At 42.0% G+C, this 17,894-nt stretch overlaps 1 protein-coding gene across 1 annotated transcript in view; it reads left to right on the top strand.

The window, feature by feature from the left end:
- Window positions 1–17,894, top strand: part of LOC106582664 (kinesin heavy chain) — a 147,699-nt gene that overhangs the window by 47,984 nt on the left and 81,821 nt on the right. The window contains exons 2-7 of the mRNA XM_014165938.2: window positions 420–507; window positions 2,520–2,593; window positions 3,663–3,767; window positions 9,222–9,270; window positions 11,597–11,652; window positions 17,596–17,683. Coding sequence (XP_014021413.2) covers window positions 420–507; window positions 2,520–2,593; window positions 3,663–3,767; window positions 9,222–9,270; window positions 11,597–11,652; window positions 17,596–17,683 — 460 coding nt within the window. The remainder of the gene's footprint in view (window positions 1–419; window positions 508–2,519; window positions 2,594–3,662; window positions 3,768–9,221; window positions 9,271–11,596; window positions 11,653–17,595; window positions 17,684–17,894) is intronic.

The following is a 17,894-nucleotide window of genomic DNA, read 5'->3' as shown; positions in this document are numbered from 1 at the left end:
GAAAGAGTTATTCAATGTATGCTTTTTTTATATACATCTACCAATATGTGCCCTTCTTTGTGAGGCATTCAAAAAACCTCCCTAGTATTTGTTGTTCAATCTCTGTCTGAAATTCACAAAATAGCACAATTGTTCTGAAACCCATTAAACGGCCCCCATTCCCTGCGGCACCATTCTCATGGACCGTGTTAAGGGCTGTGTTTGTCTCTGTATGCACACTATTCCCTATATAGTACACTACTTTTACCAGAGCCCTATGATAGTGTAATACATAGGGAATTGGGTCAAAAGTAGTGCATGTTTTCTGTTCAGGGAATAGGGTGCCATTTGAGATGCATCCAGAGCCAGAGACGGTGTTTGTCTGTGTGTTTGTTTTGATGCATTGACTGACCCAGGAACTGTGTGTCTTGGCTCCACAGGGGAAGTCCTATGTGTTTGACCGGGTGTTCCCCACCAACACAACACAGGAACAGGTGTACAACACCTGCGCCAAACAGATAGTCAAAGGTGAGTGCCAGCCTCTCCATCTCTGTATGTCTCTATCTCCATCTCTCTCTGTCATGTCTCTCGCTCTTTCTCTCTCTCTCTCTCTCTGTATCTTTTGATCTCTCTCGCTCTCGCCCCCTCTCTCACACTCTCCCTTCCTCTCTATCTCTCTGTGTCTACATGTACTTCTATCTACACTACCGATCAAAGTTTGGGGTCCATTACAATAACATCAAGTTGATCAGAAATACAGTGTAGACATTGTTAATGTTGTAAATGACTATTGTAGCTGGAAACGGCTGATTAACAAAAGGAATATCTACATAGGCGTACAGAGGCCCCTTATCAGCAACCATCACTCCTGTGTTCCAATGGAACATTGTGTTAGCTAATCCAAGTTTATCATTTTAAAAGGCTAACTGATCATTAGAAAACCCTTTGCAATTATGTTAGCACATCTGAAAACTGTGTTCTGATTAAAGAAGCAATAAAACAGGCCTTCTTTAGACTAGTTGAGTATCTGGAGCATCAGCATTTGTGGGTTCGATTACAGGCTCAAAATGGCCAGAAACAAAGAACAACTGATAGCTGATTCATTGCATGCACTTTCTGTTTCTGAAGTTTAATTCCAGTATTATTTAGGCTCTGATGAAAATAAATTAAAATAACAATAATGTGCAAGCTTACCTTGAATTAAAAATTAGAGCTATCTATCTTGCTCTGTCTCTCCCTTGCTCTTTCTCTTCTCCTTGCATGCTCTCTCTCACTCTCTCTGTATCTCTCTCCCCTCTCTTTCATCTTGATGTCCAGCCTTTCCTCTCCTTTCCCACATTCATAGAGAGTGTCGATTGCAGATTTCAATCCCGTTGTCTAACATGACAAACGAGTGCTATGCTGTCTGTCTGTGATTGAGCCTGGGACAGATTAATGGAAGGGAAAGAACAGCACTGTCAGAAGAAAGAGAAATAGAGAAAACAGATGAGAACACAGCCAGAGCGTAGCATAGAAAATCAAAGGTACTAATAAAGAAGAGAGGGGAGAACAAAAAGAAAGGATGAGAGGAAAGGAAAATAAGAGAGGTGTGAAACATACGGTAGACAAGGAAGAAAGGAAAGGAAGGGAGAACAGAGTGAAAGAGATGCCATAGAGCTGGTCTAACTCAGTTTGTCTGCAGTACAGAGATAATTGGATCTCTCTCTCTCTGCTGCACTGGCCTAATTGTCTGTCTGGCTCTGGCCTCTTATCTTCCTTCTCTACCTCTCCTCTCAAAGACAGATTCCATGTGTCTTGACTGACTTGTTTATGTCACCGTTCAGTTTTGGCTCGCTCCAATACCAGCATGACTAGAATAGCTTACATAGAAAGACAGAGAGAGAGAGAGCGAGAGAGAGAGAGACAGATGTAGAGAGACAGAGAGAGGGAAAGCAGCAGAAAGAAGGAAAGATAAAAGGAGTGTGAAATGAAATGGTATAGGATGAAAGTAGTTATGGTTCCCCCTCGGCTCCTAGCCTGGTAGTTGGTATGTATTTTTGCTCATGTTTGACTTTCTGCCCACTGTCTGACAAGACAGAGGTTGTGCTGCTTGTTAGCGCTTGCTGTATCGTGCTCTCTGTAGGTGTGTGTGGGTGTGTGGTTGTGTGGGTGTTTTTGTGTGTGTGTGAGCGCGTATGTGTGTGTGTGTTGTTCTGTCTGTAGGTGGGCAATCTTTGGTGGTGCAGTGTCTTGTTGCTATGGGCTGAATGAGGAGGCTGTTGTCTTCTGTCTAACATCCTCTCCCTACTCCTGTCTCCTTATTCTGCCTCTGTTCTCCTGCATTCTGCCTCCTGTCTCCTATCTCCTAACAAAATGTGCTGTTGCTGTATAGGCCTAACTATCATTCCTTTTCTGCCTTCTGTCTACTGCCTCTGTTCCCCTGCATCTAGATGTGTTGTTACAGTATATCTAACATCTAGTGTCCTTTGTCCTGTATCTTTCCTACTTTATACATGTGCTGTTCTTTTGAACATACTGTATTCTCTGTCTCCTGTCTCTAGATGTACTCGGGGGATACAATGGCACCATCTTCGCCTATGGACAGACCTCCTCTGGAAAAACACACACCATGGAGGTACGTTTTTGTAGACCACATCACCACAGAGATTAGACTTGGCTTGTATCCTAAATGGCACCCTATCCCCTATAAAGTGCACTACTTTTGTCCAGTTTGGGACGTAGCCTGGAGTGTTCTTTATGTAGAGTGAAATAAACCAGTGATTCTCAGCTGCAGTCCTCGGGTAGTACCCTGCAGGTTGCATGATTTTGTTCCTGCCCAGCAAAGCACACCTAATTGAACTGTTAGGTTCTAATTATCAGAGTAAGAACTCGATGGACACAATGAAAGCTTAAACCAAGTTTATTCATCCCAAAGGGTCGAACAGCTGAACCGACAAAAACATGGTTCCACCTGTGGTGGTATACATACCGCAATTTGGGTGGAGTCTCCTCCTTCTTGCTAAACATTGCATCTTTATTGCTAGGCAGGAAACTAAGTGATACGGTCAATAAACTGTTCCTCTCCCTTAACGTGACCTGACCTCGACCCCCTTCATCATTAATCCATGGCTCTCTCCCCTCATCAATGCCTGCCACATATGATCGTTTTCTCTACACTCAGTACATTCCAAGCTTAATTGCACCCACCATATACCTTCCTCCTACAGATAACCATTAACTTCTGGTGTAAACCATAGCACTCAATATTTCAACAGGATACCTGATAATTAACCCTATTCCAAGTTTTAGGAGTCAGAACCCAGAATCCATCAGAACTAATCAATGGATTGATGATTAGTTGAGTGGTTAAAAAAACACTGACTGGCATAAATCATTGTACACTCCAGTAGTTGAAGTCCCCTTGCTTTAAATGATTTGCTGTCTTATCTCCTCTCCTCTAAATATCACCGGACTCTCCTCCAAGTTTAGTCCCTGTCCCCTGTTCCTCCTCCTTTTCCACTTCTCTCTCCCCCCCTCTTCCTTTCACACTGTTTTCCTCCCCCTCTCCTCTCTAACTCCCTCTTTTACTCTCCTTTAACCTCTGCCAAGTGACCTCCCCCAAGTGTTTTTCTCTTATCCATTCTTCCTCTCGTCTTCTCTGACTTCCCATCTTCTTTTCCCACATCCCTTCTGTCTTCTTTCAGGGCAAGCTGCATGACCCTCATGGGATGGGGATCATCCCCAGAATTGCAGAGGACATCTTCAATCACATATTCGCAATGGATGAAAACCTTGAGTTCCACATCAAGGTCTGTACTCTGCTGACAACACTGTCTGTCTGCACCAATAGTCCCATAGTCTGGTCAAGCGGTAGTGCAGCCGACTCCGGACCACACATTGCCCCTCTGGGCATCACTTTGAAAACCGCTCTGCCACTTTTAATTTTGTCTTGCTGTCTCTTTTGTCTCAACATCTATCTAGTTGATGATGTCTCTAGAAACACTGTCTGGTGTCCTAGATCTGAATGTCCTTTTAGCCAATTCTTCTGCCTATTTGTATCACACCATAGGATACCGATTACTGGACCAGACTACTGCACCATCTCACAAATACTGAGAACAGTGTGATGTCTGTATTCCACCATGACCCTCTGGTCTGTAGTGACAACATTTTCTGCACCAGTTGCAAGGTGGTGTACCAGATCTCTATGTCAGTGTCGGTCAGTGCTGTTTAAGATGAGGGAGGACTTTTTTGACCTTACTTCTATTATAGGATTTTGGATAACTGTCATTCATATTCCATTCACCCAGTTCAATGTAACATGGATATATTTGGGCTACTACATAAATATTTACCTACACTTATCATGAGGTTGCCCCAAAATGTTTAGGTGACAGACATCATTAGTCCAACAGTTGCAAACGACAGTTTCTATTGGACAATTCAGGTATGTTTATCCCCGTTTCGTTTGCTTCCGTTTAAGAAACATTTTCAACAGAATCGGTGGAATGAATCACAAGCAAACACAGTTCACTTTCATAGCAGCCACGTTGTATTCCTTCTCACATCTACGCGCTATCCTCCTCTTACCTTTTCCCTCCGCTTGTGGACTTCAATGCACAACACATCAGCTGCATATGACCAGGTGAAAAAACCTTTCCAAGCCAAACCATATCATAGCCGCTACACACAGCCTACATCGTTGTCACCACATTAGCTAAAGTAACGTCATAGTCAACCTAGCTAATAGAACTAACGCATTAGTAAATCCGCTACAACCATGCAGTACAGTGTACAGTCAGTAAGCATTTTAGCAGTTACACAGACGGGACCCGGTGGCAATAAATTAGTAAAACCAAAAGCTTACCTTGACTTGGATTACTTCCAGGGTTTCATATTCATAGCCAGCTAGCTAACATAGCATCCCTCTGTTTGAGCCGGGCGTTTGAGTTGGCTAAACTAGCTATCTGCATTTGCTAGCTAAGTAAGTGAAAGTGAAAGTAAAATGACTAAATATAGCTCTCTCTCTCTCACTCTCACTCTCTCTCTCTTGCTTCTCCTTCATTTTTAAAGAAATGAATTTGTTCAAAACAGTTTAACTATTTTCTTTCTCTTTCTTTGAGTCAACTACTGACCACATTTTATGCACTACAGTGCTTGCTAGCTGTAGATTATGCTTTCAATTCTAGATTAATTCTCTGATCCTTTGATTGGGTGGACAACATGTCAGTTCATGCTGCAAGAGCTCTAATAAATTGGAGAACATCCTCCGGAAGTTGTCATAATTACTATGTAAGTCTATGGAAGGGGGTGAGAACCATGAGCCTCCTAGGTTTTGTATTGAAGTCAATGTACCCAGAGGAGGACAGAAGCTAGTTGTCACCTGGCTACACCATGGTGTTATCCTACAGAGTGCTGCTAAGGCTACTGTAGACCTTCATTGCAAAACAGTGTGTTTGTCACGTCCTGACCATAGTAAGTTGTTATTTTCTATGGTAGAGTAAGTCAGGGCGTGACAGGGGGTGTTTGTCTATGTTTTGTATTTCTATGTTCAGTTTCTAGTTTTGTATTTCTATGTTGGTTTTGTTTGGTATGATCTCCAATTAGAGGCAGCTGGTTGTCGTTGTCTCTAATTGGAGGTCATATTTAAGCTGATGTTTGTCCCACCTGTTTTTGTGGGTGATTATCTTTTGAGTAGTGTTTATTTCTCTCTGCGTCACGGTTTGTTGTTTTTATTATTCTAGTTATTTGTGTATCGCAACGTTTCACGGAATAAATAAATATGTGGAACTACAACCATGCTGCATTTTGGTCCGATCCTTTAGACAACCGTGACAATGTTTTAATAAATTATTTGGTGACATGTGAATATATTTAGTATAGTTTTATCTAAAAAAGGATTGCTTTTTTTTTATGTTTCACTATTTTTATTTTATGCAATTCACTGAGGAGGATGGTCCTTCCCTTCCTGCGCTGAGGAGCCTCCACTGCTCTATGTGCTCTAGAAAACTCCTATGGTTGTTATTATTAGGATGTGTCAAGTCGTCTAGGTCATCCTTGCCATAAGAACCACCTCCTCTACAATCAACATAGTGGCACTGGGGATGAGCACACCCCTTAAACATGACCCTCATGACCACGATAGTCTGGGGACTCAAGGAGTTGGATAAACTAAAACACACTTCTGTACTAGACAACCACGCCAGCTCACCATAACTGAGAAATGTGTGATATCTTCCATCATGAACCTCTGCTCTGTAGTAACAACATGTTCTGTACCAGTAGCCATGGTGGTGTCCCACGTCTCCACATTCTTTAAAAAAAAGGGTTTCCGAAAGGGTTCGTAAGATAGCCCTTTTTGTTTCTACCTGGAACCAAAAAGGGTTCTTCAAAGGGTTCTCTGATATGAAGAGCCAAAGAACCCTTTTAGGCAGGGGCGAAAATCTGATATCAACTTTGGAGGGGACAATTACATGACATTTTCTCAAGAGCAATTCCTGAGGGGGACACCAAAAGTAGTGCTGTAACACATAGCCTACATTGTAATATGGTAAATGTATATTGAGGAACCAAAGAAAAAAGGTGTTTGCCGTACTCCTAACTAGCGGTACCCAAAACTACACAACTAATCACAACAGCAATACCATTGCCTTTAACAAATCTTAGTTCAGTCACCAGTTTAAGTTGAGAGTGGGGGTATCCATGGCATTTTCCAATTATGTTCCTATTTTACAAGTCAAAAAATTGAGAACCTTTCATAATGTTGCCAAACAAAGACTCAACAAACTTACCTGAGACTCCCTGTCTCTGCCAGTCTGTCCCTGCATAGCTGTCCCCAACTCTGCTGTCTGTGTGCCATCTGTTGCCTGCTCTGCCTAATGACATCATTGTGAAACATTTCCATTAGAATTTCATTTCTTTCTTATGAACATTTTATCAACTAGTCTGAGATATTAGGCTACTAGGGTTCTTACTTTGCGTTTTGGTGTACTGAAAAATACTCTGATGTCCGTCTTTTATTTTTCTGCCATTTTTCTACCTGGCTGGCTGGCTGGCTACACACACACACAGTGTGTAGGTTATTTACAGTAGGAGATGGGCTTCTATCATCTTCTATCATTCTATTTGGGCTTCGATCTAAAAGGTAGCTAGCAAATGTGAAACGGATTAAAATGACAAGAGTTGACAGCTGTATGAGTTCACCATTTACACAACATATGCTGCAACCTTTTGTAATTTGAATAGTTTGTTTCATATTGGCTGGCTTCCAACAATAGCTGAATTTGCAAAACTAGCGAGCACCAATTCAGTTTCAGTGGTGTTTGCTATAATCTTTGCTACCTGTGTTAAATAAAGGTGAAATAAAATAAATAAATAAAAGTTCCCTTGCGACAATTTAGCTTTTGCAACGAGACCATTAAATATATTTAAGACAATGGTAGAAGAGAGTGTAGTTCTGTTCAGTTTGGACTTCAGTTTATCGCTAACCTTATCACAGGGACTTTGAAGCACTAACTTACATCATCTGCATGCTGATCTTGGAATAAATTGACGATAGCAAAGATTCCATCTTTGACGACGCCACATAAATGGAATAGGTACTAGCTAGCTTAATAGTTAATATTTGCGCGCTAGCTCTGCATATTCAGCTAGTGTGTGTGCGTGATTGACTGGATTAACCTTACGTCAGTTACATTCATTGAGTGCCTTTCAGACAGTAGACACGACCCCTCTGTTACCTTGCCAACTAAGGAACTGGCAGTGGATCAAACCATTGTGAGGCAAAGGGTGGGGGGGTCGCAATCTTTTGAAACTTAAAAACGCACTATTAAGTGTCTATAATCAGCACAATTGCTTTCATTGTGTATTATTAATATTATTTCAAGTACATAGTTATGTTTCAGTGATATATTGGGGGGGACAAATCATATTTTTCCCAGGATGGGGGGGGTCGTGTCCCCCCCGTCCCCCCCCGGGATTTCCGCCCCTGCTTTTAGGTTCTACATAGCACTTTTTTTTCTGAGTTTATGTGCTCCAGACAACTCCTATGGTTATTATTGTCATGCTCCAATAGTTCAGAGGAGTTAGCTAAAGCACATCTGGGACCCGACCACACTAGAGAACCAGTGGAGGCTTCTGAGGAATGGAGTCAATGGAATGGTATCAACCACATGGAAACCACATTTGATACCATTCCATTTACTACATTCCAGGCATTATTATGAGCTGTCCTCCCCTCAGCAGCCTCCACTGTATGGCACCATCTAACTCACCATAATTGAGAGTGTGATGCCTCAATCCACAGTGGCACTCTGGAATAACTGGGGCCAGTTACATTAGACGTTAATGTTGTCATATCGTTTTCTTCACTGCATTGCAGGCATTAGCAAGCAAAAGATCATGTTCATAATCATCATCGTTGCCACTGTCTAATAACGGATGTTAAAAAAGAACGATAGCAAAAATTAGTTATGTAAAAATTATTTCATACTCCACAAGAGGTCCAAAATTGTTGTCACAGGGGCACTGGCCCCCCCTGCGGCTATTGCGGCTATTCTGGATATTGTCCTGCTATAGCATACAGATCACTGGACCAGGCCACTGCACCAGCTCACCATAAATGAGAGTGTGATGTCAGAATCCACCATGACCCTCTGTAATCACTGTAAATGTGAACGTGTCCGCACCAGTAGTCTGGTAAAGATGTGCCTTAGACAACTATTCTGGCTATAATTGTCCTGCCATAGCATGCAGATCACTGGACCAGGCCACTGCACCATCTCACCATAACTGAAAACTGTGTGTCTGAATCCATCATAGCTATAGCGCTCTATAATCACTGGAGTTACTGTTGATGAATATGCATGGTGCATAATGTGCAATAAAACATCCCAAACATCAAAATCTACTTAAAGCATAAACATCTGGACCAAACCAGTCTACTGCATCACCTCACCATGAACTGTGTATGATGTCTGTGTTCATGGCCTCTGGAATTATGGAATGCATGGACACAGGATATCAATAAATCATTAGCATCTTGTCATATTTGTACATTTGCCTAAATCACAACTATCTTATATCGCACAACTAATACCTGGCATACTCGGCACGCAGAACCAAATCTCTGTGCTCACAAGAGACTAGACCTAGCAGAATGCCTGTGAGCCAAGAAGATAACATATTTGACATATTAGTATAATCAGTCCCCTGTCCCCTCGAAGATTCATTTCTCTCAATATGCTCTCTCCTCTCTTCACCAGGTGTCCTATTTTGAAATATACATGGACAAAATCAGAGATCTTCTGGATGGTAAGTGTATTCACAGCACTAAAATCACACACACACACACACACACACACACACACTGCGGTTTTCAATGTGACTTGTCATTTCCACTTGAATTTAGTATTTTGTTTGTATGTGCAACAGTAAAATGATACCCTTATGATAGTATGTGTGAGGTTCTAGAGGGGCTGTGGCTAGACTCCCTGTAAGTAGATGTCTATCTGAGTAAATCACACCAGCCAGAGGCAATTAATGTATTCTCAACAACCTGTTATATATGGTGTGAACATTATCAGCACTCGGGAGCGCACTCAACAACGCAATGTGGTTCGCTCAAAAAGGGGTGGTCTCGGTTGATTCCATTTGTACTGTGGTGTGGTTCACCGCAGGTGAGAATGCAGTCCGGACCAAACACAGGAAAATAACCAGAGGCCAGTAGTATTACTGGTTGTTTGACTGCGAGCACACAGTACCATAACTTGATATCTCTGAGTATCAATGCATGCATTTATGAGCGCATCCGATGCAGATCAGGGAACACGGGCTATACCAGGCATGTAGGCTACTCAATATAGCCTATTCAAGTCGCAGTTAGAGCGGCTATTGCAAGTTGTTGAAAGACCAAAGTAATATGACGTTTGGGAGACACAAGCTTCTCATGCTTATGCTTCTCATAGATGGATTTAACGTGAGCGTTTTTCTCCAATAAACAAATGACTTCCATGAACACATCGTTTTGTTTTGACCTGTTCATTCGTTTTGACATTTGGCAATGTGAAATCCACCGGACCAAAAGAAAAAAATATATATAATGTAACAAATAATCAAACTCTGAATCGAACTATAGCTCAGAACTATGTGTGAAACTGCCTTAAGTAACAGTTGTTCCTGTCCAGTTTTGGTGATTGTACTTGTAGGGTAATATCGTGTCTTTGGCTATGCCGGATTAAGTGATATGACATGCTAACCTATAAAATCCTTTCTCTGTAATAGATATTACCTGATTAAGCTAATCATGTAAATGTAATTAACTAGAAAGTCGGGGCACCACGGAAGAACGTTTATAGAGCCGTTATCTTACGAATAAACTCTTAAAATACTTAGTCATATTTTACATCGATAGCAGTCAATATTAACCCTTATCTTATTTTCAGTCTCATAATGAAAGTTGTAAATTCTTGGCTATCTTCACGAACCCTGGCTAACAAGTTGAATCAGCAATACAAAATTGGGTTTAATTATTTATTTACTAAATACCTAAACTAATCACACAGAATTACAAATATGCCGAATACAATGATGTCATACATGATGGCTGGTTACACAAAGGAAAGGGGGTTGGGCTTGAATGAAAGAGCGGGAAGACTTAGGAACAAAGAAACAGCAGCTATGCTATTGTAAATACATTATCTTATGCATTCTAAATTACCGCTCATTTGGAAAAGGAAAATGCAAGAAATATTTACTCTGAGCTGCGCTTCGGTAGATTGGTCGTAGATGCTGGCCGGGTTGGCCAACAGATCTTCCTGTCCTCGGAAGAATGTCTCTGGTGGTAAATTGGATACGTGGTGGTATCTTCGTCTGTCTGTTAGACTGGATCCATCGTCCGTCCTTTCCTAGCCCCCGTCTACAGCGCCCTCTGCTAACTCAACGGCTAGGAAGTATCACTTCTGTAGTGAATAAGCTCAAAGTTCATACCATTCGCCGCCAAAGCTCACGCCGAGGTTGGCTTAGTTCTGTACTTGACGTGTGTCCTTCTAACGTAGAGGCTGCAGACCTCACGTACTGGAACCATGGGTATCTTTTCGTCAAAGGCTTATATAGTGGAGAGGGGGAAGGATGTGTTTCATCATTTATAACCCCTGTCTCTTCACAGGGGTGGGCCACTGATCAAGCAGGGCACTTTCCTTATGAAAACCCAATTCTCTCATTTGGAAGCTAAAATTACATTGAATCTCCTAACAAACAATTTCAATATCAAACATTTCAATTGCATAACAATTCCATGTTACTCTGATAACTAGAGGGTGTATACTTTCTCAGGTACAGTTTATGTTGTCCTGTCATCAGTCATAATGTCTCAGATGACAACCGAACTGACATCCATACTCATTACGTTCCCAAGCATATTTCCAACTGGTTTTATTACCAAAATATGGTTCCTTTTCCCCATTTGTTTGATGTTTCCAGACTCTCTATATTTAACACAGGCTATTCAAGTCCTTCAGTAGGGTCAGAAAGAGAGGGGAAGGGAGAAAGGTATTTATGGGGGGGTCATAAACCTTACCCACAGGCCAACGTCATGACAGTAATAATGACATCTCTCCTCTTCTGCCCCTGTCTCTCTCAGTGACGAAGACCAATCTGGCAGTGCATGAGGACAAGAACAGGGTTCCATATGTGAAGGTGAGTCAGACTGCTGATGGGATGTTAACTAACTGGCCATCTGTAAATTGTGGGTCTCATCTGTGATGGGCTCTACATTAAGTGTCATCTTCATAACGATAACATTATTACGTCAGGAAACAATTCCAACTAATTCAAATTTTTAAATGTCTAGTTTTATTGTCACCTGCACAAGTACAGTAAAATGCCTTTCTTGCAAGCTCTTTCCCAACAATGCAATAATCAATATTCGTAGTACATTAAAGTAAGTAGAACAAAAACACACGAGAAATATAAATAAGAAGAACACGAGAAAGTAAGTAATCTATATGCTGTACAGTACAGGGTCAGTGCCAATACCATATTTATAATGTGCAGGGATACTGGAGTGGTAGGGGTAGTTATGTATAGGGGTAAGGTGACTAGGCATCAGGAAATATGATAAACGGAGTAGCAGCAGAGTATACGAAGATTGTGTGTGTGTGCGTAGAGTGTGTGTGTGTGTGTTGGTGTGTCAGTGTGAATGTGTGTGTGAGAGTGTGTGTGAGAGTGTGTAGAGTCAGTATATATATGTGTGTGTGTGTGTGTGTGTGTGTGTGTGTGTGTGTGTGTGTGTGTGTGTGTGTGTGTGTGTGTGTGTGTTGGTGTGTCAGTGTGAATGTGTGTGTGAGAGTGTGTGTGAGAGTGTGTAGAGTCCTGTGAGTGTGCATAGTCAGTGTAAAAAAAAAGGGTCCATGCAGATAGTCCGTGTAGCCATTTTGTTAGCCATTTAGCAGTTTTGTGGCTTGGGGATAGAAGCTATTCAGGAGCCTCTTGGTGTCAGACTTGTTTCTCTGGTACCGCTTGCCGTGCGGAAGCAGAGGGAACAGTCTATGGCTTGGGTGGCTGGAGTCTTTAACAATTCTCAGAGCATTCCTTTCACTTGGCCTGATATAGGTCCTGGGTGGCAGAGTGCTCGGCCCTAGTGATGTACTGGGCTGTCCTCACTACCAACTGCGGTGCAGTTGTCATACCAAGCAGCGATGCAGCCAATCAAGATGCTCTCAATGGTGCAGCAGTATAATGGTGCAGCAGTATAACCAAATCTTTTCAACCTCTAAAAAGTGGGAGGAGCCGCTGTTGCGCCTTCTTCACTACTGTGTCTGTGTGTTTGGACCATTTTACGTCCTTAGTGATTTGGACATTGAGGAACTTGACGCTTTCAACCCACTCCACTACAGCCCCGTCGATGTGGATGAGGGCGTACTCGACCCCCCCCGTTTCCTGTAGTCCACAATAAACTCTTTGGTTTTACTGACATTACGGGAGAGGTTGAGGAGGTTGACCTCTTCCCGGTAGTCATTCTCCTCGTTGCCGGTGATCAGGCCTACCACCGTTGTGTCGTCAGCAAACTTGATGATGGTGTTGGAGTCGTGCGTGGCCACGCAGTCATGGGTGAACATGAAGTATAGGAGGGGACTAAGCACACACCCCTGTGGGTCCCCTGTGTTGATGGTCACCATGGCGGAGGTGATATTGTCTACCCCTCAATACCTGGGGTCGGCCCGTCAGGAATTCCAGGATCCAGTTGCAGACGGAGGTGTTCAGTCCCGGGCTTGGAGGGGACTATGGTGTTGAACGCTGAGCTGTAGTCAATGAACAGCATTCTCACATACAGTGCATTCAGAAAGTATTCAGAACACTTGACTTTTTCCACATTTTGTTACGTTACAGCTTTATTCTAAAATAGATTTTTTTGTAAAGTCCCTCATCAATCTACATGCAATACCCCATAATGACAAAGCAAAAACAGGTTTTTAGAAATGGTTGTACATTTATTTGTAAAAAATTAAGTATTCAGAGCCTTTACTCAGTACTTTGTTGAAGCACCTTTGGCAGCGATTACAGCCTTGTGTCTTCTTGAGTATGACGCTACAAGCTTGGCACACCTGTATTTGGGGAATTTCTTCCCATTCTTCTCTGCAGATCCTCTCAAGCTCTGTCAGGTCGGATGGGAAGCTTCACTGCACAGCTATTTTCAGGTCTCTCCAGAGATGTTTGATCGGGTTCAAGTCCAGTCTCTGGCTGGGCCACTCAAGGACATTCAGAGACTTATCCCGAAGCCACTCCTGCGTCGTCTTGGCTGTGTGCTTAGGGTTGTTGTCCTGTTGGAAGGTGAACATTCGCTCCAGTCTTAGGTCTTGAGAGCTCTGGAGCAGGTTTTGATCAAGGATTTCTCTGTACTTTGCTCCGTTCATCTTTCCCTCGATTCTGTCTCCCAGTCCCTGCCACTGAAAAACATCCCCACAGCAAGATGCTGCCACCACCATGCTTCACCATAGGGATGGTGCCAGGTTTCCACCAGATGTGACGCTTGGCATTCAGGTCAAAGAGTTCAATCTTGGTTTCATCAGACAAGAGAATCTTGTTTCTCATGGTCAGAGAGTCCTTCAGGTGCCTTTTGGCAAACTCCAAGCGGGCTGTCATGTGCCTTTTACTGAGGAGGGGCTTCTGTTTGGCCACTCTACCATAAAGGCCTGGTTGGTGGAGTGCTGCAGAGACGGTTGTCCTTCTGGAAGGTTCTCCCATCTCCACAGAGGAACTCATGAGCTCTGTCAGAGTGACCATTGGGTTCTTGGTCACCTACCTGACCAAAGCCCTTCTCCGCAGATTGCTCAGTTTGGCTGGGCAGCCAGCTCTATAAACAGTCTTGGTGGTTCCAAACTTCTTCAATTTAACTTCTTGGGGCTATGTGGGACGCTAGCGTGCCACCCGTGGTGCACCCTATCAACAGCAGGTGCATTTCAAGAGCGGCAAATTTGAAACCAAATAAATGTCAAAATTCAAATTTTTCAAACATACAACTATCTTACACCCTTTGAAAGATAAACATCTCCTTAATCTAACCACGTTGTCCGATTTCAAAAAGGTTTTACGGCGAAAGCATAAAGTTAGATTATGTTAGGAGAGTACATTGACAATAGCTGTGTGTAATGTTTTGTCAATTCAAAGACGGGCGTCACCAAACCATAAAACCAGCTAAAATGATGCACTAACCTTTTACAATCTCCATCAGATGACACTCCTAGGACATTATGTTAGACAATGCATGCATTTTTAGTTCTATCAAGTTCATATTTATATCCCAAAACAGCGTTTTACTATGGCATTGATGTTGAGGAAATCGTTTCCCTCCAATAACCGGCAGTCAAGTCAGCACCACAAATTAAATAATTAAAATCAGAAAACATTGGTAAAATATTATATTGTCATTTAAAGAATTATAGATTTACATCTCTTGAACGCAATCAACTTGCCAGATTTAAAAATAACCTTACTGGGAAATCACACTTTGCAATAATCTGAGCACTGCGCCCAGAAAAATATGCTTTGCTATACAGACAAACGGCCATGTTGGAGAGATCTAAAATCGAAAATACTATGTAAATAATCCATTACCTTTGATTCTCTTCATCAGATGTCACTTCCAGGAATCCCAGGTCCATAACGAATGTAGTTTTGTTCAAAAAAGCTCATCATTTATATCCAAAAAGCTCCGTGTTGTTAGCACATGATCTAAGCCAGCCGGACTTCTCGTCATGAACGAGGGGAAAAAATATATTTACGTTCGTTCAAACATGTCAAACGTTGTATAGCATAAATCATTAGTGCGTTTTTTAACCAGAACATGAATAATATTCAAGGTGGACGAATGCATTCTCTTTTATAACGTATTGGAACGAGGGTACCCAACATGAACTCGCGTGCCAGAGTCTAATCGGCCATCACCGTTCCATGGCTCTTGTTCGGTCAGATCTCACAGTAAAAGACTCAAAACACTTTGTAAAGGCTGGTGACATCTAGTGGAAGCAATAGGAAGTGCCAAAACATTAATCAACCCCTGTGTGTTTCAATGGCATAGGCTTAAAGGTAATTCAACACATCAGGTATCCACTTCCTGTCAGAAAATGTCTCAGGGTTTTGCCTGCCAAATGAGTTCTGTTATACTCACAGACACCATTCAAACAGTTTTAGAAACTTTAGGGTGTTTTCTATCCATATATAATAAGTATATGCATATTCTAGTTACTGGGTAGGATTAGTAACCAGATGAAATCGGGTACGTTTTTTTATCCAGCCGTGAAAATACTGCCCCCTAGCCCCAACAGGTTAAGAATGATGGAGACCACCACATTCTTGGGGACCTTCAATGCTGCATAAATGTTTTGGTACCCTTCCCCAGATCTGTGCCTCAACACAATCCTGTCTCGTAGCTCTACGGACAATTCCTTCGACCTCATGGCTTGGTTTTTGATTGGCACTGTCAACTGTGGGACCTTATATAGACAGGTGTGTGCCTTTACAAATCACGTCCAATCAATTGAATTTACCACAGGTGGACTCCAATTAAGTTGTAGAAACATCTCAAGGATGATCAATGAAAACAGGATGCACCTGAGCTCAGTTTCGAGTCTCATAGCAAAGGGTCTGAGTACTTACAGTTTAAGTTGGAAGTTTACATACACCTTAACCAAATACATTTAAACTCAGTTTTTCACAATTCCTATATTTAATCCTAGTAAAAAGTGGTTCACGGTTGAATGGTGTCCTTCGGCTTGCAAGCCTCCCGCTTTTTCCTCCAAACATAACGATGGTCATTATGGCCAAACAATTCTATTTTTGTTTCATCAGACCAGAGGACATTTCTCAAAAAAGTACGATCTTTGTCCCCATGCGCAGTTGCAAACCGTAGTCTGGCTTTTTTTATGGCGGGTTGGAAGCAGTGGCTTTTTCCTTGCTGAGCGGCCTTTCAGGTTATGTCGATATATCACTCGCTTTGCTGTCGATATAGATAATTTTGTACCTGTTTCCTCATGTATCTTCACAAGGTCCTTTGCTGTTGTTCTGGGATTGATTTGCACTTTTCGCACCAAAGTACGTTCATCTCTAGGAGACAGAACACATCTCCTTCCTGAGCGGTATGACGGCTGCGTGGTCTCATGGTGTTTATACTTGCTTACTATTGTTTGTACAGGTGAACGTGGTACCTTCCAGCATTTGGAAATTGCTCCTAAGGATGTAACAGACTTGTGGACGTCTACAATATTTTTTCTGAGGTCTTGGCTGATTTCTTTTGATTTTCCCATGATGTCAAGCAAAGAGGCACTGAGTTTGAAAGTAGGCCTTGAAATACATCAACAGGTACACCTCCAATTGACTCAAATGATGTCAATTAGCCTATCAGAAGCTTCTAAAACCATGACATCATTTTCTGGAATTTTCCAAACTGTTTAAAGGCACAGTCAACTTAGTGTATATAAACTTCTGACCCACTGGAATTGTGATACAGTGAATTATAAGTGAAATAATCTGTCTGTAAACAATTGTTGGAAATATTACTTGTAGATGTCCTAACTGACCTGCCAAAACTATAGTTTGTTAACAAGACATTTGTGGAGTGGTTGAAAAACAAGTTTTAATGACTCCAACCTAAGTGTACGTAAACTTCCGACTTCACCTGTAAATAAGATATTTCTGTTTTTATTTTTATAAATTTGCTAACATTTCTAAAAACCTGTTTTTATTTTGTCATTATTGGGTATTGTGTATAGATTGATGAGGAAAAAAATGTATTTAATCCATTTTAGAATAAGGATGTAACGTAACAAAATGTGGAACAAGGGAAGGGGTCTGAATACTTTCCGAATGCACTGTTGGTATTCCTCTTATCTAGGTGGGTGAGGGCAGTCTGGAGTGCAATTGAGACTGCGTCGTCTATGGATCTGTTGGGGAGGTATGCAAATTGGAGTGAGTCTAGGGTGTCTGAGATGATGGCGTTGATGTGTGACAAACTACCCTGTCAATGCACTTCATGGTTACAGATGTTAGTGCTACAGGGCGGTAGTCATTATAGCAGGTAGCCTTAGAGTTCTTGGGAACAGGAATGAATTCGAACAATTCTAACGTTTATTTGTTGATTCTCAGGGCTGCACTGAGCGCTTTGTCTCCAGCCCAGAGGAGGTGATGGATATTATTGATGAGGGAAAAGCAAACCGCCATGTTGCTGTCACCAGTAAGTCCCAATGACACTCTGACACTGACACTTTTAACATTATCTGTAGAGTGTATGTGGCAGTTTTTTTTTTACATAGTGTTTGCTACATCTCTGCCATGTTGTTGTCACCAGTGAGTCCCACCACCACTCTGGCAGTCTGCCACTCTGCCACTTAGTACAATGTATAGTGTGAAGTGTAAAGTCACATCTTTAGAGTTACTCTGTAGAA

The sequence above is a fragment of the Salmo salar genome, chromosome ssa22 (assembly GCF_905237065.1).
Source record: "Salmo salar chromosome ssa22, Ssal_v3.1, whole genome shotgun sequence".
NCBI classification, from domain to species: Eukaryota; Metazoa; Chordata; class Actinopteri; order Salmoniformes; family Salmonidae; genus Salmo; species Salmo salar.
The sequence above is the reverse complement of the archived record's forward strand: the minus strand, read 5'-3'. Positions and strand labels throughout refer to the sequence as shown.